This window comes from Lissotriton helveticus, chromosome 5_1 (assembly GCF_964261635.1).
Source record: "Lissotriton helveticus chromosome 5_1, aLisHel1.1, whole genome shotgun sequence".
In the NCBI taxonomy this organism is placed as follows: Eukaryota; Metazoa; Chordata; class Amphibia; order Caudata; family Salamandridae; genus Lissotriton; species Lissotriton helveticus.
In genome coordinates, this window is record NC_136065.1 from 263,772,027 (window position 1) to 263,799,328 (window position 27,302).

At 47.9% G+C, this 27,302-nt stretch overlaps 1 protein-coding gene across 10 annotated transcripts in view; it reads right to left on the reverse strand.

The window, feature by feature from the left end:
• The window catches only part of LOC144754418 (zinc finger protein 618-like), a 1,175,017-nt gene that overhangs the window by 705,115 nt on the left and 442,600 nt on the right, over positions 1–27,302 (reverse strand). For all 10 annotated transcript variants that reach the window (XM_078642172.1, XM_078642166.1, XM_078642168.1 and 7 more), the window contains one exon: positions 17,335–17,376. In XM_078642172.1, coding sequence (XP_078498298.1) covers positions 17,335–17,376 — 42 coding nt within the window. The remainder of the gene's footprint in view (positions 1–17,334; positions 17,377–27,302) is intronic.

Below are 27,302 nucleotides of genomic sequence, written 5' to 3' on the forward strand. Positions count from 1 at the left end.
TTTGTGGTTGTAGCTGGATTTGTCTATAATTTTTCCTGTGTCTAATTTTTCCTGAAATTTGTAGAGAATCAGTTCAGCAGGAACCTCAACTGTCTTTTTCGGTGTCGGCTTCGAAGCTTTTGGTTCAAAGTTCTGTTTGCGCTATGGTGCTTGGAGCTGAAGTGGAGATATTGAAGGTCAGCTCGGCACAGGTGGCCGGGTAGGTGCAGAGAATGTCAATGCTGAAGGCTTCGGTTAGTTGTTCGTGGCCGAGCTGGAGGGAGGGCTTCCTAACCAGTCATTCGGTGCCGACCATGGCCATGAGGCAGTGGTGGTCCGAATACCTCTTTTTCTAGAGGTGCTGAATGTTTCTATTGTGATCCACATGAGGCTGAGGGGCAGAGGGCATAGTCCTCACTGCTTAGACCTCAGTTGTGGAATCTGTGATTTCAAAGTACTGATAATGCTCGGATTCAGAACGATTTCCGATGGAAAATGCTTCCTCCTCCGTTACGGAAGCCAGTGAGTGTTCTTCTCCAATGTCTTCATGGCTGAAGAGGTTGGGAGTGTCATCTGAGGCCCTCCACTGCATTTCGGGCCACATGCTCATCGATCCCTGAGAGTCTTTTTTGAGCAGAAAGCTCGATAGGCCGTGAAATCCGCTTCTTTGTGTTCCGGCGACTAAAACAGGTAACAGACCTGATGGGAATCGGTCCATGGGTATTTTGTGTGGCAGCAGGAGCAGAAATGGAAAGGCGTGCTTTCCATCACCAGAGGGCCATTTGTGAAGTAAACCTGGTGCAGAGTAATTTCGAAGGCCCAGACAGGCGAGGTCCTAGAGGGGCCGCAGTAAAAACATGTTGTTCCGACGGGCAACTGTCCCTCGATACGCAGAGTGGTAACAGGATCGAAAACAATACTGGTACGGGTTAAAGTGGATTGGGAACTTAGAAGAGACCCGTATGATCTCGACCCAGAGCACAAGAACACACGTCTGAACCAGGCGATGGAGCGGAAGCAATCTAACAATGGAGTCGTAGCCCATGCACATTATAACCAAGAGGATGAGTCACTCGATTTTGTGACTCGAAAGACTTCTTTGAAGAAATACAACTTGCACACATCCGGATCCAACACTAGATGACAGGAGTATGCAAAGAATGTGTAACTACAACTACAAATGCCTCGAACTGATCTATCGGCTGCGGCTATGTTAAGAAATCTGGTTGGCAAATTAATTCTGATCTTAGTTTTTTGAATAATGCACTTTTAAGTTCATTCCAGACCTAGGTCTTTTTAGAACTAAATTTGTTACATTCTACTTTATATCTTGTACTCTATATTTCTCTTTGGAAATGTTTATATTGTCCTTGTCAGATTACTCCTCTAGTTGTTTAAATGCACAAACCTTAGATTGCTATGATTTATTGTATTCATTTTTAATTATGTCTTCTATCGTCCTGATGGACATATGGCTTAAAATAGCCGAATAAAGTAAATCTGATGATGAAGGTGAGCAATCTGCTGTTAGAACTATCCATCTGAGTTCAGCATCTAAGGGGAGTATAGACCCCAATCTGATTGTGTATCCTGAGATGGTGTGCGATGAAATACACATGCCCTGAATGGCATGGTAAGTTGTAGTGCAGTACCCTGACCCACCCCTTAGTCTTTCCTTGGCATGATGACTTCCCATGTTCTAAATAGGAACAATATTAGCCTTGTTGGTTCAGGCTGATTTAAATCACAGGCTGAGGCACCATTATGTGTGGTACAAGTGGGAGCGTGGCTAGAAGCCCAAGATGGTGATCGCATAAGTGACGAGCTCCGGGCCCGGGACGCCTAATCCGAAAAATATCCTCTGATTTCAGCGGCCTCAACACCTAGTGGGGTTGCAGAAAGGTAGCGGACTTAAAGGCATGCAAACTGTGGCCGAAAGTTGTGGAGCGGAGCACTGCTGAGAGGCACCCTGCGATCCAGAGCAGTTCCTGGCGGGAGCAGGCATCTGGCGAGTGAGGTGGTCCTTGAAGCAGCTGCATCGCCTGGCACCTGAAACCGAATGTCTCTCACCCGGTGCGGAGTGCTTCTACATGCGAGGTCCTGGATGGGGGCTTACCCGGACAAGTGGAGATGCTGCCCCCATGGAACCTGCTGGTGACCACGGACTGCCTGGGGGTGGTGTCCGGACCCCCCCCTCCTCTATTGTTCTCTGAGCATCCGGGGGGATTGCTGCGGCAGCGTGTGGCAGGAGCGGCGGCCACCAAAGAACATCTTGAACTCTCTCCTCCAACCCCCGGCTTTGGATCCTGACCCCAGGAGTCGACCGGGAACCTCGGTCCATCCTAGTGGCGCCATACGACTGAATCAACCCATCCTACAAGGCTCCGGATACCGGTCTGCATAACAGGTACGGCCATTGCCCCGGTACAATATTTAAAGCCCCATGTAGATGGGGGCTGCCGAACAGGACCCCCCCCTCTACTCCCTGGGCACCGGAGGCGATCGGCGGGACGCAGTCCAGGTGGGACAGCAGCCCCCCCAGGGAGATTCTGGACTCCCCACTCCCCCCGCTGGTGTGTGGGGTTTCGGCTCCGGGGAAGGAGTGGGCTGTGATTCACCTCAAGGGATTAAGCACTGTAGAGGCCTGTAGCTCCCGTCAGTACTGTTGAAGACATGGGACCTGAAAAGGCACGGCATTGGAGAGCACCTGTGACTGCAGGAACAGGCCCCAAGGCAGGGGATTCACCTGTGAGATCTCGCCAGGCAGGAGCCATTAACTGATAAGTGTCTAAACATGCGAGCCCCGAATAGCGGCCTACCTCGACTGGTTGAGGCGATGGACCCGCAATACATGCTGGGAGACTCGTAACACCTGGAGGTACTTTTTCGACTCCCCCTACCCCCCCCCCCCCCACCTTTGCAGTGACTGGTCTGTACCAGGAGAGTGGGCACGTGTGTGTGGTTGGACCCCCCCTCCCCCCTTGCAACTCACCACTAGGAACAGATCCTTGCGGCTTGCAATTTGGCAACTCCCCAACCCCCGCCCTGCAGCAAACCTTTGCTCTATAGCACTCCAGTTGCCTTGGACTGGTCACCGGGCACAGAAGCAGGTAATCGCAACCTAGGAACCTGCATAGTGCTCCATTGCCAGACAGCGATCTCCCCCTGGGGCCTATCAGCGGCTGTTGCAATTCATCTAAACATTCTGACCCTAGCGGAGGCCATAGGTGCGAAACTCCTTAAACTCCAGCAGAGCCAACGACAATGGACAGAGGTAAGACAAAGACAACAGCGGGAACCGACAGGACTGGATCTTTCTCGCCGCCCTTGGAGTCCTCATCGGTGCAATCTCGGCTGACTGAAGATGGGGCCACAAATCCCCCTCCCACTGATAAGGTGGACTATATTACAGTAAATCCGGGACTCAAGATCTGCAATTGCGCAACAGCTGGGCACCATATCTACAGAGCTCAACCTGCTCAAAGATGATCACAAGAAACTTGCAGAAAAAGTTAAAATATCTGAGCAGTCGCTGACAACTGTGGTACAGCAGGTGAAAGAACATGATGTACAAATACAGCACATACGCCAGCAAATTGAATCCTTACAGGCCGCGCTGATGACCTTACAATAGTTGGGCTCCCTGAAGGTGCAGAGGGTCAATAACCCACAAAATTTATCGAGGAATGGCTAAAAAACGAGTGTTGCCCCCGCAGGTTTGTCTGCGCACTTTACAGTTGAGTGGGCCCATTGGGTCCCTATGAGGAAACCCATACCTGGTGCGAACCCACGGCCGACCCTTGCCGGAATATTGAACTATAGGGACCGCTATCATGTATTGCAATCAGCCCAAGACAATGGCCCCATCCAATTTGATAATAGAAACATTTCCATCTTTCCGGATTATACATTAGCAGTTCAACACAAGCGTTTCTCGTTCATGGAGGACAAGGCCCAGGTTCGTGCCACGGGCCTGACATTTCCTCTTTTATTCCCGCCAAAATAAAGATTATTCACAACCAATGCTCCTGCTTTTTTGACACGCCTGAAAGTGCATGGGAATGGCTGGACAGGAATTTCCCGACCACCATCAGCACTGTGCGACCTGCAGCATCACAACCGAAATCACAACGTCCTCCACGAAGACGGAGGAAAGGACTCATGATACAGAGCACAGCGAGTAGTCCCCCTTCTCGCCAAACAGTGTTCGAGGGCAGACGTGAGGCCCTCTGCTCAGCGTTGGTGCAGCAGATCCACCACCCGCTTATCAGCCTCAGTCCCTCAGTGGAGGTATCCTCGGACTCAGACTCAGAGGGGGTAACATAGCATTGTTTCCCTCGGTATCTATGCAGCTTAGTAATGTTCCACTGGGCTAAAAGTAATGTAAGTTTAATATGACGAGCGCCTTGTCACTCAGGTAAAATGTCCATGCCTCGGAAGGCTAACGTAACTTAGCGTGATGTTCTAAGCACCGTCTGATGCATAATAATTCATAACTGGAGGCTACCTGGTAAGCTCAACTGATATTGTCCTGTGGCCTGCCTGGGCTAGTCCACGCTTTGTAACTGGTATAAATACATATACCAAATAAGCGGCCTACCCCACAGGCAAGAAGCCATTATTGTTAAATAGTGTATCATGTTTTTGTTTCGCACACAGTTTGGTTGATCAAAGTTTAGTCGTTTGACCCAGTATTGGAGTTATGTTATTTTATTTGAACTGCCATGAATCTGTTTTCTGACATCTGGGGGGGGGTGGAATGGGGGTGGGGGGATGGGGCGGGTTATTCTTGTATAATATATGCACCCAATACTGACCAAGAAACCTTTCTCTCTCTCGCTTATTGCGAGCCCTATCAGACTGGATGCAATATCCGTGGGTGCTAGGGGGAGACTTTAAAGCGGCATTTGACATGCACTTGGACCAATTGAACCCCCTCGTCTAACGTAGCCTCCAAAATGCAGGGTACTAACTTGGCTAGGTGCAACAGGATTGTCAGGGCAAGATTCGTTACATGTAATCTTTCCGGAAAAATTCCTACCACACAATGGTTGATTTTTTAAAGTGTTTATGATGGTGCTTTCACTATCCGTGAGAGTGAGTGCAGGAACAGCTAACACGTGTTTCACCCCTTTACACAGCCATCCGGTCTGGGGCTTCTTCAAGGCTGTACATACATTAATGAATTGCAAAAGAAAGGGGGGTGGTGTGTATCCCTGTGAAAGAAAGGAGGAATGTTAGTATGATCCGTAAGAGAAGAGGAAAGAGAGGTGTATTTATGGGGTGACCAAGAGGTGGGTGGGTGTCATCTTGAACCACTGAAGAGCGTGGGGACATCACACCCTTTTAGAAACCCTGTCCTGATGAAGGTCAAATCCTAGAAACCGAAACGCTGCGTCGACAATGTTGTGTTCTTGTGTTTTTAAATTATTGCTTGGTACCCATGTACATTTTATTGTACATTTTTATGTTTTTTTAAACTGACATTTTATATCAATATCTGTATACTGTGTATTAAAAAAATTTTGTACAAATATGCATACTTTGTGTTTTGAATTGTGTTTTTAAGATTTTCCCTCATATTTTGTGATTTATTTTTCATGTGGTGATGGCATCTTCTGGCCGATTGGCTTCCCCCTCCCTCCCCCTACCCCAATGTTAATCTAACTGAGGAATTTCCCTCTTCGCCTCATCCTTAGGCCAACTAGGGACTCTTTGTTCGTTGTAACTATTGTCTTTCTCCTCGTCCCCTAACGGATTGTGAGGAGACCTCCCTTTTCATTTTCTGGGTGGGTGTCATCTTGAACCACTGAAGAGCGTGGGGACATCACACCCTCGTCGCCAAAAATAAGTGTAGTAATCAGTAGACCACACTGGAGTGATGATGTCAACGTAGGTTTATTCAGGTATCAGGAAAGCAGCTAAACAGGTAGAATAAGTCCAGGTATAAGTCACATCAAACCATCAACTGTGATCCCTCATTCAGTCATCCAAGCATTTCACTCATAGCCCACACCCCAAACATTTCATTCAGAACACTCACACAGACTGAGCAGCCAGGGACAGGTAAACATGGGCGAGGCAATCCATAACATCAGGATACTACAGAGGCCTTCAAGGAGACGATCCGGGGGGGGTCTCTATGGGGACACTGATGGGGGTCAGGCGGGAGGCAGCCCGCATCATCATGGAACTGGAGGGGATATTGCAAAGGCTGGAGGTGGCAGCCCAGTCAGATGTAGGAAAAATGGCAGCCCTTCAAGAAGCCAGGATAAAATATGCAGAGCTATTAGAAAACCTGCGTGTGATTAATATGAATGCATATACTCTGTGCACACACGCAGAAGCGGAGGAGGTCCGGCACATTGCTTGCTTGACTGATTAGGCCACAACTTTCCCCTACACCAGTTCTGGCTGTCTATGACAGCCACCATACACTGGTCACCACCCAAGTGGAAATTCATAAAACATTTCATGATTATTAAGGCAGATCTCTATGCCGCTCCCTCCCACGACATATTAGAGGCTACCTCAGTATTCTTAGGATCCATGGAGCTCCCCACTGTCACAGATGCAAATAGCCAAGACTTGGCAGCTCCACTGACCGCTGTTATGATCCGCAGCGCAATAAAGTCCCCAGGGTCGGATTGGCTCCCTATCGAGTTCTAGTCCACCTTTGCGATGTCCTTAGGCTCCAAACCATTACAATTGAACACTACTGCGCTAACAGAAGGAGCTTTGCCCCCCACAACCAGGGAAGCGATAGTGACTTCTTTATTAAAACCTGATAAGTCCCCAACAGACCGTACATCATACAGGCCCCTCTTGATTCCCAATACAGAATATAAAATTCTCAGTAAGGTCCGGGCATCGAGTCTACTTCATCCTGCTCCCCAAGTTGATCCACACAGACCAATGTGGTTTCATACCAAAGCGTAGCACCTCTTTAAACATACGCCATTTTTATGCCCTATTACACACTGCCCGAGTCTGTCCCCCCCCCCCTCCCCGAGCGGGCTGCCTCTCATTGGATATTCGTCAAGCATTTGATTCGTTAGGTTGGTTGTACATGTTTGCTGCATTAGCCAAATTTGGGATCCCTCCAGAATTTTGCAAATGGGTGGAGTTACTTTATTCTAGACCCACGGCACGGGCAAAGACTGGAACCAACATCTCCCCAGCATATAATATTTTTCATGGTACGCGTCAGCGTTGCCCCCTATCGCCCTTACAGTTCGTGCTAACCTTAGAACCCCTGGCACAATGGTTGCGCTGCGCTATGACAGCATATGGTATCCCAATTGACCCGGTATACCACTTCGTATCATTCTATGCTGACTATATGTTGTTATACTTTAAGGTCATGCATGTGGACATGACACCTATAGGCTTGTTGTTTGCGCAGTTTGGGAAAATATCTGGTCTACAGCTCAACGCCTCAAAATCTGTAGAATATTCGTTTTATGATACATACACTTTATCTACTCTTCAATTTGGTCCGGTGCAGTTTAGGGTAAAACCAATTACTTTTAAATATCTGGACGTCCATATCTACAGGATCACTTCGAACACCCTCAATGGTAATGTGGTCCAAACACTTAATCCTAAAATCTCAAGTGGCATTCTGGAACCCCTAATTTCTTTCTAAAATGGTTATGCTTCCCAGACTATTATACCAATTTTTGAACCTCCCTGTGGCCCTTCCAACATGGATCTACACAGCACTCTATACATTCTTAACTTCATTACTATCGGACATGGGCGACAGACTAGCACTCGCCAAAATGCAGTTGCCACGCACCAAAGTGGGCATGAGAGCATCAGATTTTAGGCCCAATGCATAGTTGAGTGTTAGAACTGGCTATTTCTGGTAGGCTAAGGCTGATGCCAAAGCCAGGCAGAAACCACCATTCTAGTCAGGGCAAGGGAGTCACACGCCAAGATAACCCCTGCTCACCCCCTTGGTAGCTTGGCACGAGCAGTAAGGCTAAACTCGGAGGCAATGTGTAAAGCATTTGCGCCAGCACACAACAGCAACAACATACTAGGCACACCACAAAAGGAACTCCACACAAGGTTATATAAAAAGGACGAGAGGCTGCGATGCCTCCCCCGTGCCCCCCCTCCTCGGGACTCTGTCACCCTGCTCCGGGAGGCGGGGTGGGCTCCCGACCTCCCGCATTGTCCATCTCGGGGCTCCCTCTAGCTCACGGGAGCCCCGCACCGACCACACGCCATCTCCTTCCCCCTTTTCGCTGCGGGGCGGGAATTCCGGCCGGGCCGCGCCACCATTGGCTGGCCGGCCAACCACTTCCGGGTTGTCGCGGGCAGCGCGGCGGCCCGCTTCAGGCACTTGCAGGCTGGGGCTAAATTAACCGAGGAATGGGCTCCCTCGAGTTTAAATATAAAAATAGCGGCCAGGTCCCTGGCAGGCTGGGCACCTGCCAGGGGACAAAATAATCGCAAATAAGCGAGGTGGGCACTCGCTAGGGCAACCATAAGCAGGGTGGGCACCTGCAAAGCAAATAAAGCGCTCCCAGCGCTAATGGCAAGAATAAGCGCTCCCAAGCACTAGAGCCCCTCCCAAAGTCCAGGATCATCAAAAGATGGAGCAAGCAGCTCCCAAGAATCAGGAAAAGTCCATCAGGTGTCCATCAGGTGTCCAGGGGCTGGGCAGGGCCCAGAGATTCCCCTGGGCCCAAGCAGCAGCACGCCCCTGGCAGATTCAAGTCAGAAACAAGAAAATTTTGGAAGGGGACACAGCCCCTTTTTATACTATAAAATCCTTTGTCTAGCAGGGTGCAGGCAGTGTGAGAACCAGCTAGAACTGGTTATAGGGAACTCCTTTCAGTGTGAGGGGCAGAGGTGACAGCCGCCCAGTGGGAGGTGGAGCCAGCATTGTGGCAGGCAGGCACAGCCTCATTCACTCCCAGGTGCTATCTCCTCCCACTTCCCTGGCAGCAGATGCAGCCTTTCATCCACGGGCTAACTCAGACAACCTCCTGGGGGCTCCCCAGCCCCTGTCATCCTCAAACCAGACAGTCAATCCACAAGCAGGCCCAGGCTCTCCTGGAGCCAGGCTCCAGCCAATCACATGCCAGCAGACTCACTACACATGCACCCATATGTCTAGAAGTGGCACTTCCGCACTAGACACATTCATGCCGCATACATCATGACGCAGCATTCAATCTCACGAGTTCGTACATACCAAACTCGACCCTGCACTCCCCACACATCAGGAACTACCATGGGCATACATATTCCACATACACAGAGAGCTCACGCACTTTACACTGTACCACTGTGAAAAAGTGCGCAAAGGCCTAAAATCACCAACACCAGGTTCCAGAAACAGGCTAGGAAAAAGCAAAAAGTTTCGGGGTGAACCTGCCAAAAGGGCCAGGTCCAACACAACCCCCTTCCAGCCAGACCGCAGGGTAGACCAATCACTCCACTGATGGGCTTCCTTGCTTTGGGCGACAAAATACGGACACGGCCCCGCACGGCAGGGACACCCTCCGGTTTTTCGCCACTCTGAACCCATATAGATTTCTCTCAACAAAAGCTCTCTGGCACTTCACAGAGTGGGAGCAGTAACCCCTGGCACACAATAGCCATTCTCCACTCTCCCTCTCCGTGTAGCTACAACTACCACTGATCCTTCGACCCAGGGACCACACCCTCAGGCTGACCAGAGGTCACGGGCAAGAATGCCGAACCCTACCTCTACTTCTAGGTTTCCGCACCCTCACAGGGAAGCACTCACCAGAACACAATTCTCCTACCAATACAGGATCTCCCTCCATCACTGGTCTACCACCTGAAATCTATTTCACTCCTGAGGTACAAAGCACACAGCACAGTCCCTCTTCAAGCAGGTGGGGGGACACAGCACACAGCAAAGTCCCCTTTCCTCTACCTTAGTGGAAACAACAAACTGCAGGTGAGCCCCAGATCACACAGCAAGGGCAGCCCCCTCAGTCTCTTCAGCTGATCTACTTTGGTAGAGATTCCTCTTGACCTGGAAGCTTCCTAATCTCCCAAACTAGGATCTAAATCCTCAGGTTGCACCGGGGTCAGAAGTAAGGACACCGTCCCTCTGCACCCCCTTCCAGAGTTCCGCACCCTCCCACCTTGGAGTGGTACTCCTGGAAGCCAAACACCAGGACCGCCGGAGTTCTGGTTACAGACACTCCCCGTCCTCTAGCCACAGGAAGATCCTCCTCAAATGACCTGTAAGTACAGCCTAGGCCCCTGACCTGGTGCTCCCTTAGGGAACCCTCCAGGCCCTGAGATAGGGTTTCAGGCCAACATGGGACACACCGTCCCACACTCACTCCGCCTCCACTGAGACAGGGCGGGAGTCCCTACACCCCTACCATCCTAATGGGACCTAGCTGGGCTACACATGAATCTCTTCACCTACACAGGATCATCAGATACACAAGCCACTACTTTTAGAATCACTCCCTAATGCCTCTGCAAGACATCTAGCACACCGCCAGACATCCACCTTCTTGTCCAGTGCCTCTGCAGGACCTCCTGCACACCACCAGAGGTACACCTCCCGTGCAAGCTCCTTTTAAAAAAACTCACACCAACTCCTCCAGTTCAAAACACCACTCATCCACACACTCCCCCTCCAGACTGGTGAGACAGTTCCTCACTGCCCCTGACTCTCAACCTGTACCCCTCTTACTGAGCACCAGGCACCATACTCTGGGAACTGGGAATGGGACTTCACGCACTGGATACATTTTAGCTGCCACCACTGGATCCTACCATACTGGGGAATCCAGACACACACACTACACTCAGGGGATAACCACCCTCCTGAGCAAGCCCTTTCTCCTCCACACTCCCTCTCTTCCATCTACCCACACAGGGACAGGAACAGGGATTGGGCACTGGACCCAGCAAGGGATTCCTAATCTATGGGTACCTCCCCTCTCTACTGGCATCCCGCCCTGTCATTTTATCTCATCTGCCACTAAACATAAAGCGCAGGAACACCATCTAAAAATGACACTCTTGAGGAAAAACAAAATCACAAACAATAATCCCAAACATGTGACTATCTGAAAAATGCAGAGTTTTGTAATGTAGCCAGTTGTCGCTGTGGTTCTGCGCAAACACAAGTCCAAATCCGCACCGCTGACCAACAATGTTAGAACTGGCTATTTCTGGTACGCTAAGGCTGACGCCAAAGCCAGGCAGAAACCACCATTCTAGTCAGGGCAAGGGAGTCACATGCCAAGATAACCCCTGCTCACCCCCTTGGTAGCTTGGCACGAGCAGTAAGGCTAAACTCGGAGGCAATGTGTAAAGCATTTGCGCCAGCACACAACAGCAACAACATACTAGGCACACCACAAAAGGAACTCCACACAAGGTTATATAAAAATAACTTCTGTATTGTCAAAATCACATCAGATAGAAATCACACATGTACATTGTGCCAACTGGCACGGGCAATATTCATAAGGGATTATTCACAAGACAGGGCCACATGGGCCACTGTCAGGATCAACACTTTTAGAAATAGAAATACTGTCAGAAATTAGAATAAAAGGATATAAAATCACTGTAGCCCAAATTAGCAAGAATAGCACTCAACCAGTAACTACTGGTAACAGGTAAGTACCACCTACGCAACCCTAACCACCTTAGGAGAATGTCACACAGGGGACCAGGACCTCACTAGGACCACCTGTACTGGAAAGAACAACCACCTAAGAATAAAATACACTTAGGGGTATCAGCAAGAACACATTACACATGATGCATCAAAGATTCAGAGGTGTAGGGAAGGAAAAACACATGATGTATCAACCAACACATTCAGAGGTGTAAAATCCAGGAAGACACATGATGCATAAAAACATTCAGCGGTGCCAGAACCCAGCTCAATAGCGCAAAAACACATGATGTCCAAAAACATTCACCACATCACATTGCGCAAAACTCACATTAGGCAATTACCATCACATAGATAAGCACATTGCGCCTAAATAAAATCACATACCAGCCCCCATCTAATAAAGGCACTAAAGAGCCCTGTGTCCAGAATGTCAGGGCGCGCTGCCATGCAGCGCCAGTCAGGGGTGCGCCACTGGCGCAAAACCTAAACGTTGCAGGTGCCCACTACTTGCTGGGCACCTGGTAACACCACAAGACCTAAACGGTGCAGCTGCCCACTAATTGCTGGGCAGCTGTGAGTCAAAACTGCGACAGGGTCCTCACTGACCCTAGAACAGAACTGCGCCAACTGTTGGAGCCACACAGGCTCTGAAACAAATATGCCCTCAGGGAACCTCTCGGGGCTCTTAAAACAATCATGGGGGCAGGGAGCCTCTCAGGGCTCTGAACAACAATGTAGCCTCACCGGGCGGTGGGGTCCCTCACGGGGATCCGGGAACACTTAGGGCGCCTTGAGCCTCTCGGGCTCGTAAAACCACTGTGGCGCCGTGAGCCCCTCTGGGCTCCAAATCATCAATGTGCCCCTAGAGCCTCGGTGGCTCTAAACACAAAATGGCCCGCCGTTGGAGTCTTGCAGGGCTCAAAACAAACAATGCCCAATCGTTGGGAGTCCCGCTCGGGGACTCAAAATCATCAACTGTCCAGGAGCCTCTCAGGGTTCTAAAACAAATATGCCCAGAGGCATTGGAGTCCTACGCTCAGACAATAACGAGGCCTGAGAAGGTCAGAGCAGCCCGCTGCCATGTAGGCAGTCCCCGTCAGGAGCTGGAAGTACTGCCCCCTCTTGAGCCACACTTACCGGGCACTCCTTTGTGGCTGGAGCACTCCTAAATCAGGATGCGGCGGGACTCTGTTTCACCCAGTCCCCCATCTCGGGACCGGGACTCAGTGCGGAGCCAGCAGGGCTCCCGGCGGCAGTCTCCTCACTCTTCTTCCGGCGCGGTGGGGGCCAGGCACCGGCAATGAGCCTCGCGCCCCCTTCGCAGGACAAGAGGCCGCGCTGCTTCCCCTGGGCCCCCCCTCTTCGGGACCCGGGACTCGGGACTCTGTCACCCTGCTCCGGGAGGCGGGGAGGGCTCCCGACCTCCCGCGTTGTCCATTTCGGGGCTCCCTCTAGCTCACGGGAGCCGCGCACCGACCACACGCCATCTCCTTCCCCCTTTTCGCTGCGAGGCGGGAATTCCAGCCGGGCCGCGCCACCATTGGCTGGCTGGCCAACCACTTCCGGGTCGTCGCGGGCAGCGCGGCGGCCCGCTACAGGCACTTGCAGGCTGGGGCTGAATTAACCGAGGAGTGGGCTCCCTCGAGTTTAAATATAAAAATAGCGGCCAGGTCCCTGGCAGGGTGGGCACCTGCCAGGGGACAAAATAATCGCAAATAAGCGAGGTGGGCACTCGCTAGGGCAACCAATAGCAGGGTGGGCACCTGCAAAGCAAATAAAGCGCTCCCTACGCTAATGGCAAGAATAAGCGCTCCCAAGCGCTAGAGACCCTCCCAAAGTCCAGGATCATCAAAAGATGGAGCAAGCAGCTCCCAAGAACCAGGAAAAGTCCATCAGGTGTCCATCAGGTGTCCAGGGGCTGGGCAGGGCCCAGGGATTCCCCTGGGCCCAAGCAGCAGCACGCCCCTGGCAGATTCAAGTCAGAAACAAGAACATTTTGGAAGGGGACACAGCCCCCTTTTATACTATAAAATCCTTTGTCTAGCAGGGTGCAGGCAGTGTGAGAACCAGCTAGAACTGGTTATAGGGAACTCCTTTCAGTGTGAGGGGCAGAGGCGACAGCCGCCCAGCGGGAGGTGGAGCCAAAATTGTGGCAGGCAGGCACAGCCTCATTCACTCCCAGGTGCTATCTCCTCCCACTTCCCTGGCAGCAGATGCAGCCTTTCATCCACGGGCTGACTCAGACAACCTCCTGGGGGCTCCCCAGCCCCTGTCATCCTCAAACCAGACAGTCAATCCACAAGCAGGCCCAGGCTCTCCTGGAGCCAGGCTCCAGCCAATCACGTGCCAGCAGGCTCACTAAACATGCACCCACATGTCTAGAAGTGGCACTTCCGCACTAGACACATTCATGCCGCATACATCATTACGCAGCATTCAATCTCACGAGTTCGTACATACCAAACTCGACCCTGCACTCCCCACACATCAGGAACTACCATGGGCATACATATTCCACATACACAGAGAGCTCACGCACTTTACACTGTACCACAGTGAAAAAGTGCGCAAAGACCTAAAATCACCAACACCAGGTTCCAGAAACAGGCTAGGAAAAAGCAAAAAGTTTCGGGGTGAACCTGCCAAAAGGGCCAGGTCCAACATTGGGCAATTGCAATGGTTGGCATATTTGCTGGCCGGCCATAACCTATTTGAAATAGGTTTCTCCCCCACGGTTAAAAACTGGGTTGTTACAGACACGATTATGCCCTGGTGCGGGAAGGGTAAGAGACCACCCCTTTCCTTTTACATATATCACTTAATTACTGGAAATTGGCGCTGAAATATACTAACACACCCAAATCTTATGCCCCATATGTTCCGCTGTGTGGCCTACCTACACTATGGGGAGTACAATCGACCGCTAGATTACGGAGATGGGTAGCGGCCGGAGTTGGAACAGTAGGTGTTTTATTTCTAGACGGGAATGTAATGCCTCATGATGAATTTACACAAGCTAATGCTGCCCCAAGCATACTGTTTTTAACTCACGCTGCAATCACACATTACATACGCCAACATTGGCTGGTGAATCAGAGGGAACCTCCTACCTTCCAACTACTGCAAGACCTGCATATTATGGGCCATAGAAGCCATCTGGTTATATGGTTATATTGTTGATTACGGTCACATCTGGACATATCCTTGATGTACCTTTGACAGAAAAGGGAAACTGTGATAGCCAAGGAGTTCACTGACAGAGAATGGGCGCAGATCCTTGAACACCCCAGACGCGCTTCCCACAATGCCCGACTTAAGACTATACAATTGCTACTACTACATAGGGCTTACCTCAAGCCCCAGGCGATATGGCATGTATCCGACTGCCACCACCCAGATACTGATTTTCTACACATGTTGTGGGCTTGTCCCTCTCTTAAGGATTTTTGGATGGAAGTCACACAGGGCCTCACAAATTACTGAACGCTCCACCTGGGATACTGTTGAAGCCTGTCTTTTGGGTCTCTCTTACCTCTCCATAAAAAGGCGGGTGTACTGCGCCGCTTTACGGGGCTCACCTTGCTGTTGGCCAAGAGACTAATCACGCAGCAATGGAGATCACACACAGCACCACATATGGGGAAGTGACAGGAAGAAGTTATTAAATGGGCTACTGCTGATAGAGAAGCGCTGCAGCGCAAAGAATGTAGGGGGTTGAGGACAAAACAATATCGATGGAATGGGTCCAACTGTTAGAACATTTCAAAGCACATACTGTAACTGCTCCCGAAGATTGATAGAATGCGGGGGGCCTTTTGTTCCCCCCCCCACCTTCATTCCTTTGGATCTTGCCCGACTGTGCCTGGCAGTCCGGCCGCTGTGGTAAAGTTGAGTACTGGGTATTGTATTGATTATATGAAACCCTACCCCCCTCCCACTAGACATGGAACCTTTCTTTTTCTCCCCTTCCCCTTTTTCCCCCTCCCCCTCTTGCTACCTTTATTGCTCCGGCTTGATCGCCCTATGGGGATGTGTGTTCAGACAGATACCCAAATTGCAAGGGCATTGTTTTGATGTTCTTTCCTTTTTCTTGAAACAGAGTTATTGTTTGAATGGGTGGTGGTTGGGGGAAAATTTAGGATCTTAAAACGTATTCATATGGAAAAGTAAATCCTGTTTATTGACTGCACATCATTTATTTCTCACATGAATGCGAACAATTTAATGTCAAGATTAAGTATGCTAAAGTTGCTAAAATGCCAATACGTGTAACTCTAATCCATGTACGTAAATATCAACTACTGTAAGTATGAGAAGATGTAATCTATACATGCATAAAACTGAAAACGCAATAAAGTTTGTGTTAAAAAAAAATGTGTTGTACAAGTAACAGAGGTTGTGTGGTTGCTTTCATTTCTATCTCAGATTATGAGAGTTCGCCAATTGATCAGAGGCGTTGCCGGAACAGGATAGTAGACTCCAGCTCGAATGCATTTACAACCTCTTCCACATCATTGGTCTGGACACTCTAATTCACTTTAGAAGAATGTTAACTAGATGTTGAGATCCTCCGTATCAAAGTTCTGGACGATGGTAACACTTCAAACGGTGAGTTGAAGTAAATAAAACACCAACGAGAGTCTCTACATTGAAGGTGTTGCTGAAATTAACAGCCATTCAGAAGGCTATTTCCTAAACTATGGAGGAGGTTCCCAAATTTCAAAGGTGGCAGATTCACCTCCCCTACATAAGCTGTCGGGCGACTCCAAGGTAAAGACTTTTGGATGTTTCTTAGAAGGCAGTCTTGTCCTTAAATGAGCAAACCTGCTGTCCTTTGGCTCTATATATGGCATCTTCTGGCCTAAACTGCCCAACCAAGGAGTGTAGTCTTTCTGTGCACTGTTGTATGGGGTGGTTGCAAACACTTAAGCCGTATATGGCAGTTTGTAAAGGTAAAACAAAAGGTTTCTGCTGACATACATTTGTAGTTTATTAGTTGCTGATTATAACGATTTTACAGGACAGACAATCAAAAATATCCATCATAACGTTTTTCGTACAAATACTTCAATTAGTGAGGGGAACATTTAATAGATACCCCCATAAAAGCTATATATGTCGGACATGAGATGGGGATACTGTAAACTATTTCATTGTAGACATATATTCACACCATATTAAACGCTGCATCATGCATGACTGAAAGATCACGAACGGTTCTGCACATGTCCTACAGAAGGACAGGCCTATCATAATCCCCCAAGTTAGGGGTATTTATTTTATGTAACTTAAAAAATTGAATATCAGGGTGACTGGTGCCTGCCTTTAATACCTGTGCCCTGGACGTTACAGCCAGCCCTTCAACTTGTTAACTATCGCCTTTTGCGTTGACGTTATCTTTTGAACTATTTTATGTAACAAACATCGATGTTCTAAATTCCGAAAATTAACTAATATTCCCAACCTCCGCTTGAGACTAATGATTCAGGAAAGATAACCAATCTATAATAAACATTCATTAAGATCCACAAATCAATTTGAACCTCCCCAAGATGTTTGACAGTGAAAGCCAAACAACTGCAAAAAATGTACATGGCTTCCAATCAGATCGAACGTCGTGAGTAACATAAGAATTCGGCCGGTTAATGGCTAATAGAGAAGCAAGACAAACCCACGCTCAAGAGAACAGTTCATATAAATAATTTACTTACTTCCCCCTGGAGGAGCTGGCTCACCAGACGTTGCTTCAGTGTCTGAAAAACAAATTCAAAGATTTAAAAAAATAATAAAAACAAGCAATTACAAATGCAATAAATTCAACCTTACTTTGGTGGGTCATGTGTATTTCCACCGCAATTTATTATGGATAACTGAGAATAAGTAGTTTCGGTAACCGTAGCTACAAAGTGGCTCCATTTCTTGTGTAACCCTGTTCAGCCGCTCCTGGCTTTGTAGCCAGCTGGACTTCGCATGCTAGCATACCTAATCACATTCTTACAATGTTAACCCCTTCGGGGCTGATGACGAGCTGAGCTCGTCATGAGCGTAATGTGCCGTGCGCTGATGACGAGCTGAGCTCGTCATGTAATGCGGTAAATTGAAAAACGCAGCGCGCAGCGGGAAAACGGCTAGCGCGCCTGCGGTTAAATATACACTGACAAAGCAAATAGATTTTGTTAGCTTTTTGAGAGCCGACAAAAAAATTTTTTAAACCTGGTGCAGTGAGAAGAAAAATAAACAAAAAAAGATTGTTTTTTTCTATACATTGGATATATGAGAAATATTTTAATTTGTGGTGATTAACAGTACTATTGAGCACTCAGGCAGCGGAATTATACAATAAACAGACAAAACAACATGAGGTTAGAGAGATACTCCTCTGGGTGGAGTCAAAATACACACTATGTAGGTTTAATAGTCCAGGCATCATTGGCAGTTGCTCTCTCTTGCCAGATGGAAAAAAAACCATCAAACTATATGTCACATAATGTAACATGTTACTGGCATTAAAGACTGGGGGCTGTGAAAGTGTTACATGGCACTGGGTTACATGTCAGGTATACTACAAATTGAGGTGTCATATGTATGAAAGGGACTGTAAAAAGGGTAAGCAGAAGAGTCAGATTTAGAGATATAAACTTCGAAACACCGTTTTCTGTAAAAAAACAATACGGTTGACTAACTTAATCAATGTTCTTGATTAGCTCAAGTGAATTGTCACAAATTATCACAGACTGCTTTTGATTACTTGCATTAATGTCTCATGCTGATGTGCTATATTTGATTATACAGAGTTCTGCTCTTTTCTCCCGAAAAGTCAGTCTCAGTAAATTTTGCGCGAGGCGTACTCTAAAATAGTGATTTGCTTTTATACGCAACAATCCCTGTTGGGTAAACTCCGTCAAAATATAAAGAACCGCCTACAATCTCCCTTCTAACATCACATAGAACAGATGGCAAACTTTTATTATTATTATTATGGTAATGGATGACTTCATGTCATCAGTGGCAATAGTTCTGTAGAGTACAATGTTGTGTAAAAGAAGATGCTGAATCAGAATATAGTGTATCCGGTGAAATCGAGTTACTTAGTCACCATAATCGTTATTATAAAAAATAAAAAATGAACCACCAAGTTCAATTTCTGCCCACAATTTTCCTTACTAGGTGTATCGGTATAGATCAGTAAAGAAAAAAAGTCAAGGGACAAATTGGTAACCATGGCAAATCGGCTGAGGTGGTTGTGGAAACCGAAGTACTATTGCTGTCTGTACTTAAGCCTTCACTTGACAGCTTCTTGCACACCCACAGAGCACAAGTTGGCCACACTTGTGTCATGAGTGGGCATCTACTCCCCTTCCTGCCACAGTTCCTGTAGTTCCATCCTATGACTTTATGACTACATGCTTGGGCATGGAACATTATGGCTCTCTGTTTCTGAAATGAGGACTAGGACACAAACGGCAAGGTAAGTAGTCTATGGAAATAAGACGACAGAGCAGATGGCAGCCAGGAATAACTGAGTCACCAACCACTAGACTATATAACAATGTCCTTGTGCATCAAAATGTTTTGATGAACAAAGTTCGGAGGGCGCAAGGCGGTCAGTGTTGCACACCCGCAAAATACAGCAGAGTTCTAGATATGCTTTTGGTTGTCATGTTGTGAATGGTCTAAAGAAGTTGTTATGAAGCTGCCAGTAGAGTCAGCTGCTTGCTATCTCATCAGGTACTGGAAGTATATTCTCACGTTACAGTTACAAGTCTACTAATCATTTCCTTGAAGACTGACTTCAGACTTGGTGATGAGGAGGAGGTCTACGTGGCAGAAGAGCACGCATGATGGAGGCGTTTTGCTGTCTGAAGTCCTTGGGGATGAGGAAGAAAGGAAATGAAATATTTTGCACAGAGTAAGTGGCTGCTTAGCAGCATTATGAAGAGTATTTTCAGCTGCACCAGGGTAGCCTGGGCAATGTGAATTGGTAATGATGCAACTTACTATGATGGTCATATTAAATTGGGATCAACAAGAACTGGGCACTTAACATGGTCCCGATCAACTCGTAATGAACCGGTTAACACTATATTTGACAAATTATTCCTCCTTCTGTTATTGCGTAGTCACTATTTCTATTTCAGCAAATAATACTGAGTGATTATTAAATCAACATTATTGAAGTGGTTGGAGGATGAAGTACTACATCCCTCATGGAGTGATTTGTGTACTTATGTGAGGTAAGCCCGCGGCATGTTTGAATTGGATACGTCTTTTTTGTCCAAATGTCTTTATTGTTTATTTAAAAGAGAAAATTCATTTGTAATGCAATAGCAATACAACATATCAGAATCAAATATATACTAAATTAATATCGAAGAATTTCAGAGTAAAAAAGATTTCATAACGAGAGTTAACGGACAGGGATAAAAAGAGTGGTAAGATTATCGTTATTTAAATAGGTGAGCAAATACATATATGACACGTAGTATATGTTATAAAATTCATCAAATAATAATACAAATTCCAGATATATGGATCAGACAAAGTAACAACATATATCATGATAAAGACATATACCAGTTGTATTGCTTGGTAAACAAGATTGAACAGCAAAAGAAAACAGGGGGGAAGAAAAAAAACAAAAGAATACTGGGGAAAAGACAGAAAAAATAAAAGAGAGGAATCAAAGAGAAAGGAGGGGACATCTGCCCCAATGAAAGAAAATAAATTAAGAAATGGAATCAAAAGGATACTGAGCTACCAACCCTGAGAGGACAAATTCATATAGTTGTCCAGAGACCGCCAAAAATTGCTAGTAATGAAAGGCGAGTAATGTTTCTCCTCAACAAAAGTATGAGCTCCACGAAGGTATAAGACACATGGGCACCAGATAGGATAAGATAGAAGATGAAAAGATTTCCATTCTGTTAGGATAATTTTAACAGCAATGGATAAAAGTAAATCTAATAGCTCCAGATGCATCCGTATTATCAAAGGGTAAAGGAATAGCTGTAGCCCATTGACCCAATAGAATCATAGGTAAAGAAAGCTCTATAGATATATTAAAGACTAGCGGCCCGTCCCGACGTTGTCCGGGTATAAAAACGAATGTCAGCCTCTGCATCCGATAATGACGATGCCAACCTTCAGCGTGTGTGGCCTCACAGTGTCCCAAAGCGGCACCGCGATGCTGTGCTGTGCTGATGCCAATGCTGTGCGTGTCCGGAATTTCCCCCAATGACACAGTGCGGAAACGCGCCTCACCCGTCCTGGCCTGCACAATCTGCCCAGGTGCCTCCGTACGCGATGCTGTGCGTGTCCCGAATTTCCACCAATGACACAGTGTGCACACGCGCCTCAGCCATCCTGGCCTGCACAATGTGCCCGGGTGCCTCCGTACGTGAACGCACTTCTGAAACAGCACACACCTGCACTGGACGTGTACGTGATAGGACGCTATCCTCACACACCATAGGACGCTATTCTCACACACCTGCACTGAGACGCCGTCACCGTCTACGTGATAGGACGCTTTTCGCACACACCATGGGACGCTCTGCTCACGTCATAGGACGCTATTCTCACTCACCATAGGACGCTATTCTCACACACCTGCACTGACGCTATTCCCTGCACAGACGCTATTCCCACGCTGCAGGTGGCGTACGCTCCTCAGAGCTGGTGCTACTTCCAACGGACTACTTTGTCCCTTGCAAAGTATATGTTGCACTGGTGTATAGCCTATGTCCATCTGCTTTGCCTCACCTTTCCAATGCTGTATGCGGTGTCCCGGTTGGCGCTGTGGTTCAGGAGCTTACCCGACTCAACGGTTTGGTCTCTCTCTTTATAATATTAGTATGGATAGATTGATGATAAGTGTTTCCGTATCAGGCCCCAATGAATGCAATAACATATATTAAAAAAACATATGTTGAAAATTCCTGGTTCTAAGTTACAATTACAACAAAGATAGCTATCCCGTAGTTTCAACTTGTGTAAACGAGCAGGGGTCCAATGAAGGAGATTTATTGTAAAGAATTTGGACTGAATAAGAGACGGAGCAATCTTATTACGTAGGGATAACTTCTCTATCAATTGCTAGGTCTCTTGTGAAATATGTTTAAAAAGGTCATCTTCAAAATGATGAGACCATTTATCATATATAATTGTAGACTGTGAAGGGAGTGACGTGTATACAAATGTATAGATTTTAGATGCGGTATGGCCTGAGCTTAACCACATAGAAAGAAGTGAAACAGTATCCGAATCTGTAAAGAGGGATATTTTAGAAAGTATAACCTTTACTTTAAAAAAAAGAGTAAAAGTCCATGTTGCTAAGATTATATTTTCTAGCTAAGAAAGAGAAGGGAAGGGAAGAGGGTCACGATTAGAATCATAAAGATCTTTCACCTTGTTGTGTGTTTTTGCCTACGTCTGGTGTTATCACAGCGGACGCTGAGTGAGAAGGGGTCTTCTGAACTGGAATAAATGCTAACCTGAAGATAAGGAAAAATTGAGCAGGGTTGCAGGAGTCTCAGGGGCCCACTGGAGCACAGACTTTGCGGCTATTCAAGCTCCTAGCGCAAACATCCAGGCTAAGATTGTCTCCCTTGATGTAAACCTACTCAGGGCTGATATCACTAAAGTGGCGGAAAGATATACAGCAATAGAAGAGCAAGTTGGCCAGATGCAGGAGGAACTTTCATCACTTAGGGCCACTGTGGAAGCCCTTACTGCGGAGGAACAAAAATTGAAAATGGGAACTCAGAATGAGGAAGTTTGATCGAGGAGATGCAATGTATGAATTGTGGGATTCCCCGAGAATTGTTGAAGGCACTGCACCTTAGCTATTCTTGGAAAGGTAGCTCAGAGAAAAGATCTCGGAGAACGTCACCATAGGGCTTTGTGGTGGGAAGGGAGCATGCATCTCTTGCACCGCACCCCTCCCCGGGGGACCAATCTCGGACTATAATTTTAAAGCACCTTAATTATAGGGATAGATGCCATCCTGCAGGCGGTTTGACAGCAGAGGGACCCAGTGTTTGACACTCATAGGATCCGAATCTTCACAGATTACACTTAGAATGTCCAGCAACAGAACAGATGCTAGGGTGAGTTAAAACAGAAACTGAACGCCTTGGGTCTCACCTACATGTTGCTTTACCTAGCAATGTTGAAGGTGCTACAATAGGGTCGTTCACATTTCTTCAGCAGCCCGAATGACGGGTAGGACTGGCTGGAGGCGAGTGAAAGGGTCATCCTCCTGGGTTGGAGTCCAGGATACTTGCGGCTTGGATGCATAGAAGACTCTGGAATGGGACGCCAAAAGTCAGACACAGATGGAGATCGACCTCCAGCACCTGGGTGGTGGTGCAACAAGATGGCACGCTAAGCGTGGAGAGTCAGAGGCAGGAGAGAGAGAGAGGAATGTAGAGCTTTTCTGTCACTTCGCCTGCATTGGCAAACAGTGACTCTGAGGTAGTGATGGTGGATACGCCGGACCTTGAGACCAAACAGCCCCTTAGCCTACGAGTGGTGGCTTGTCTGACGCCTTCTGTACTTGGACCTGCATGGCCCAGGGGAGAGTGGTCTTAAATGGAACTCTGGGCCTTGTGTACCTGGTGTGATATGGGACAGCGAGACATGGGGGTATTGATGAAACTGGCTGAGACTGCTTTCCTGGAAACTGTGTTTGCCTTTATATGGGGTTACTGGACAATATGCCAGTGTTGAGGACAGTCCAGGTCCAGTTCTTGCACTCGCTGGGGGTGGGGAAGGGCGGAGAGTGATTGGGTTTTCACTGGATGTTTATTGTTTTTTATTTGTTTGTTGAGGAGGTAGACATGTCAGGATATACCACGTTGGCAACCTGTGTGGGGGCTAGTCTGGACGTCACAACATCAGCACTTAATAGCACCTGATGGACTTCCTGATGACACATGGTACTCAGTACTGTCCTGGAATGTAAACGGATTGGGTAATAAGGTGAAACAGGGCTTGGTAGCGAGCTATATCAGACATCAGAAACAGGATATAGTCCTTCTCCAAGAAACACATTTAATGGGGAACCACTGCCATTTTGAATGAATGAAATGAAAACAAATTTATAAAGCGCTGACTCAGCCCATCGGGCATCAAGGCGCCTAACCAAAAAATGTATATTTTTCATGTCCAGAGAGTTGAATTATTGGTAGGCTTTCTTGAAACACCATGTTTTTAGGGCCTTTTTAAAAAGGGGAAGAGAGGTTAGGGACTTGAGTTCCAGTGGAAGTGCATTCCAAAGGCGCGGGGCAATTGTGGAAAATGCTCTTCCACCCCATCTGGACTTCTTAGTCCGAGGGATCACCAACAGATTGTGTTGTGATGATCGTAAACACCTGCTAGGGGTGTAGCCAGAGAGAAGAGATCCCAGCCCATCAGATGTTCCTGCTTTCAGAGCCCTGTGCACAAGACAGATGATCTTAAAGGAGATACGATGCTCTATGGGAAGCCAGTGAAGCCTCTTTCTGGCTAGTGTCGCAGAGGAGGAGCGGGGAATATGTAGTACAAATCTTGCGGCCGCATTCTGTACTGTTTGGAGGCGCTGGATCAGTCCCTTGTTGATCTCTGCATAAAGAGAATTGCAGTAATCCAGTCTTCCCCCGACCAGCGCAACTACTGTCTGTTTCCTAGCCTGGGGAGAAAGGTAGTGCACTATTCGTCGGAGAATTTTGATAATTCCCCAGCAAGTAGCCACCGTTCTATTGACCTGAAGGGTCATTGCCAGCGAGGTGTCAAAAATAACCCCTAAATTTCTGGCTGAATGAGAGGGGACAGGGCATGTTCCCAAGGAAGACGGCTACCATTCATTCGACCATACATCCTGGTCCCTTCCAAATATCAGCACCTCGGTCTTTTCGGCATTCAGCCTCAAGGAGTTGAGTATCATCCAGTCAGAGACTGATTGCATACAACTCCTGAAGCTGGATGCGGAGTTGCTGGCCGGTTGGGCCAGTGACACCATGACCTGAGTGTCGTCTGCATATGACACTACTTCCATACCATGTGCTTTTACTAGTCTTGCTAGTGGGGCCACATAAATGTTGAATAGGGTAGGGCTTAGAGCCGACCCCTGTGGTACCCCACATTGCAATGAAGTAGCAGGGGAGAGGTATTCTCCATATTTGACCCTCTGTTCTCTAAGATCTAAAAAGGAGGACAGAAGGCTCAAAGCGGGCCCCTCCACTCCTATCTCCCTCAAACGAGATGTTAGAATTGAAGGAGATAGGGTGTCAAATGCTGCGGTCAGATCGAGTAAAACCAGCAGCGTTGTCAGCCCCTGATCCACTTTCACTCTGATGTGATTTGTCACCATGGTAAGTGCAGACTCCGTGCTATGCAGCTTCCTGAACCCGTGCTGGGTCTGATCTAAGAACCCAGTGGAGTCAAGGAAAGCAGACAGGTGTGAGTTCAGGTGGATCTCTAGCATTTTGGCGGGAGCAGGGAGTAAAGATATAGGTCGGAAATTTTTCAAGATGGTGGGGTCTAAGGAGGGTTTCTTCAGTAATAGCTTAACAATCGCTTTCTTCCAGGCTGATGGATAAACCCCATGAAGCAGGGCACTATTCATTACCTCCAGCAATGGAGGAAGTAGTGTGTCCCTACACTCCTTCATTATTCTAAGGGGACAGGGGTCCAGAGGGGAGGAGGATTTAATCCTGTTTAGCAGAGAGTTAAGGATGTCGAGAGTGATCACCGGAAAATTAGACAGAGTCGTGGTGGGATCTTTAAGCCAGGCTTCAGAATTGGTAAGAGCCTGAATAGTGTGATTTCCTAGAGATTGTTTCTGCGTTTCCAACTCAGAGGCAATGTCATCAATTTTAGTGTGGAAAAAGGTTGAGATCTTATCGCAGAACTCCTGTGATCCAGTAACTGGGTCTTGAACTTGCAGTGAACAGAGGGAGTCCACTATTTTGAACAGCTCCTTTGATGAGGTAAGGGAGGTAGTAAGGTTGGAAAAGTATTGCTGCTTAGTCTTAATGACCATAGCCTTATATTCCCCTAACAGTTGTTTGTGAAGCTCTCTGTCCACGGTGTCCCAAGATTTCCTCCATTTTCTCTCCTGTCTCCTGCACCCGTCTCATCATCCTAAGAGGCTCGGTGAACCAGGGGGCAGAAGGCCTACGCCTCGCTGAATATCAGCGTGTGACTGGAGCGTGTGACTAGGATATCTATAGCCCCATCGATGGTATTAGCAAGATTTTGTGCTGCCTTCTCTGGGTCTAACGGCGCGGGGACCGACTTGATAAGAGGGGCCAAAGAGTCGTTGGTGATATTTTTATAGTTCCTTTTGCCCTCTCCTTGAGTCAGACCCTTCATGGACGGATCTAAGCAAGGAAGGGTCAATACTATAGGAACTGCCAGGTGGTCTGACCAGACCAACAGTTCAGGGGTGCCTGTTTTAACCCTGGGGTCGTTAGAGAAGACTCCATCAAGTGTGTGGCCTGCCCGATGAGTTGGGCCTTTTACCAGTTGGGAAAAGCCACAGGCTTTCAAGGGGATCGACCAAGGAGGAGGTGTCTTTAGAGGTGGGGTCGTCTAAGTGAAAATTTAAGTCACCCAGAATAGTAAAATGGGGATTTCCAACATATGGCTTCATGATTCTAAACAGGTCGCAGCTAAATTTGGATCTAGGTCCAGTAGGCCTATACACGAGAAGGCCAACAAAGGACGCAGAAGGAGATGAAGAAATAAAGAAATGTAGGACCTGGAAGGGGTCGGGTGGAGCCGACAGGGCATTAATACAACAGATAAGATGCGACTGATAGAGAATTGCTAGACCACCTCCCCTTCGCTTAACTCTATCAAATCTGTGTAATGAATAGCCCTCTGGGATGGCCATGAGGAGGTCGTGTCCTGAGGTCTCTGAGGCCCATGTCTCTGTGACAAAGACCCAGGCAGGTCTTCTAGCCAACACAAAATCATGAAAGGCGACATTGTTTTTGATTATGGAGCGAGCATTAATAAGGTATCCCTTCTCCGCACGAATCTTTTTAGGCGTGGGGCATAAGTTGACAGATGAGTGGTTGATCATGGGGAATGAGTCAGGGCTCCGGGTATGTTTAATATGTGGAGCCATGACCAGTACTTCCTCAGGTATATACCTATGATGGCACAGAGAGTCAATCGGTTTCCAAGACAGCATTTCCTCCAGAGTATAAGAGTGTGATACTTGCGGGAAAGGGGCGGAGGACCCTGGATACAGCCCGTCCTGCAGCCCGTCCTCAGCGCGGACGGGCGCAGACGGGCTGAACTCTGGCGTAACTCCGGCACTAACCCGGTGCGACCGCTGAGCGCGTCCGCTGCGCGGAGCCATGGCCGTATGCTTTTATGGTGTTGACTCACCCAAGATGGCCGCCGCTAACACTCCGCCCGAGTCCCCGGTATCTCAGCCCTAATATCGGCCGGACACTCTATGTGAGACAGCGCTGAGCTTAACTATCCTGCCCAGTGCAGCTCGCTGGGTGTGGCGAGACCAGGACCCACTTTGTATCTGCACCAGTGGATCGCGGGGCGGATCGCCAGCGGCGGAGCGTGTTTTGAGCCCTGACGCCTTCCGGAGACTGGGAAGGGCTGGATATGCCGCTCTTATCCTGCCCCTGGGCTTGATTGGAGTGAGGTGAGAGGCCGTGGAGTCAGATTT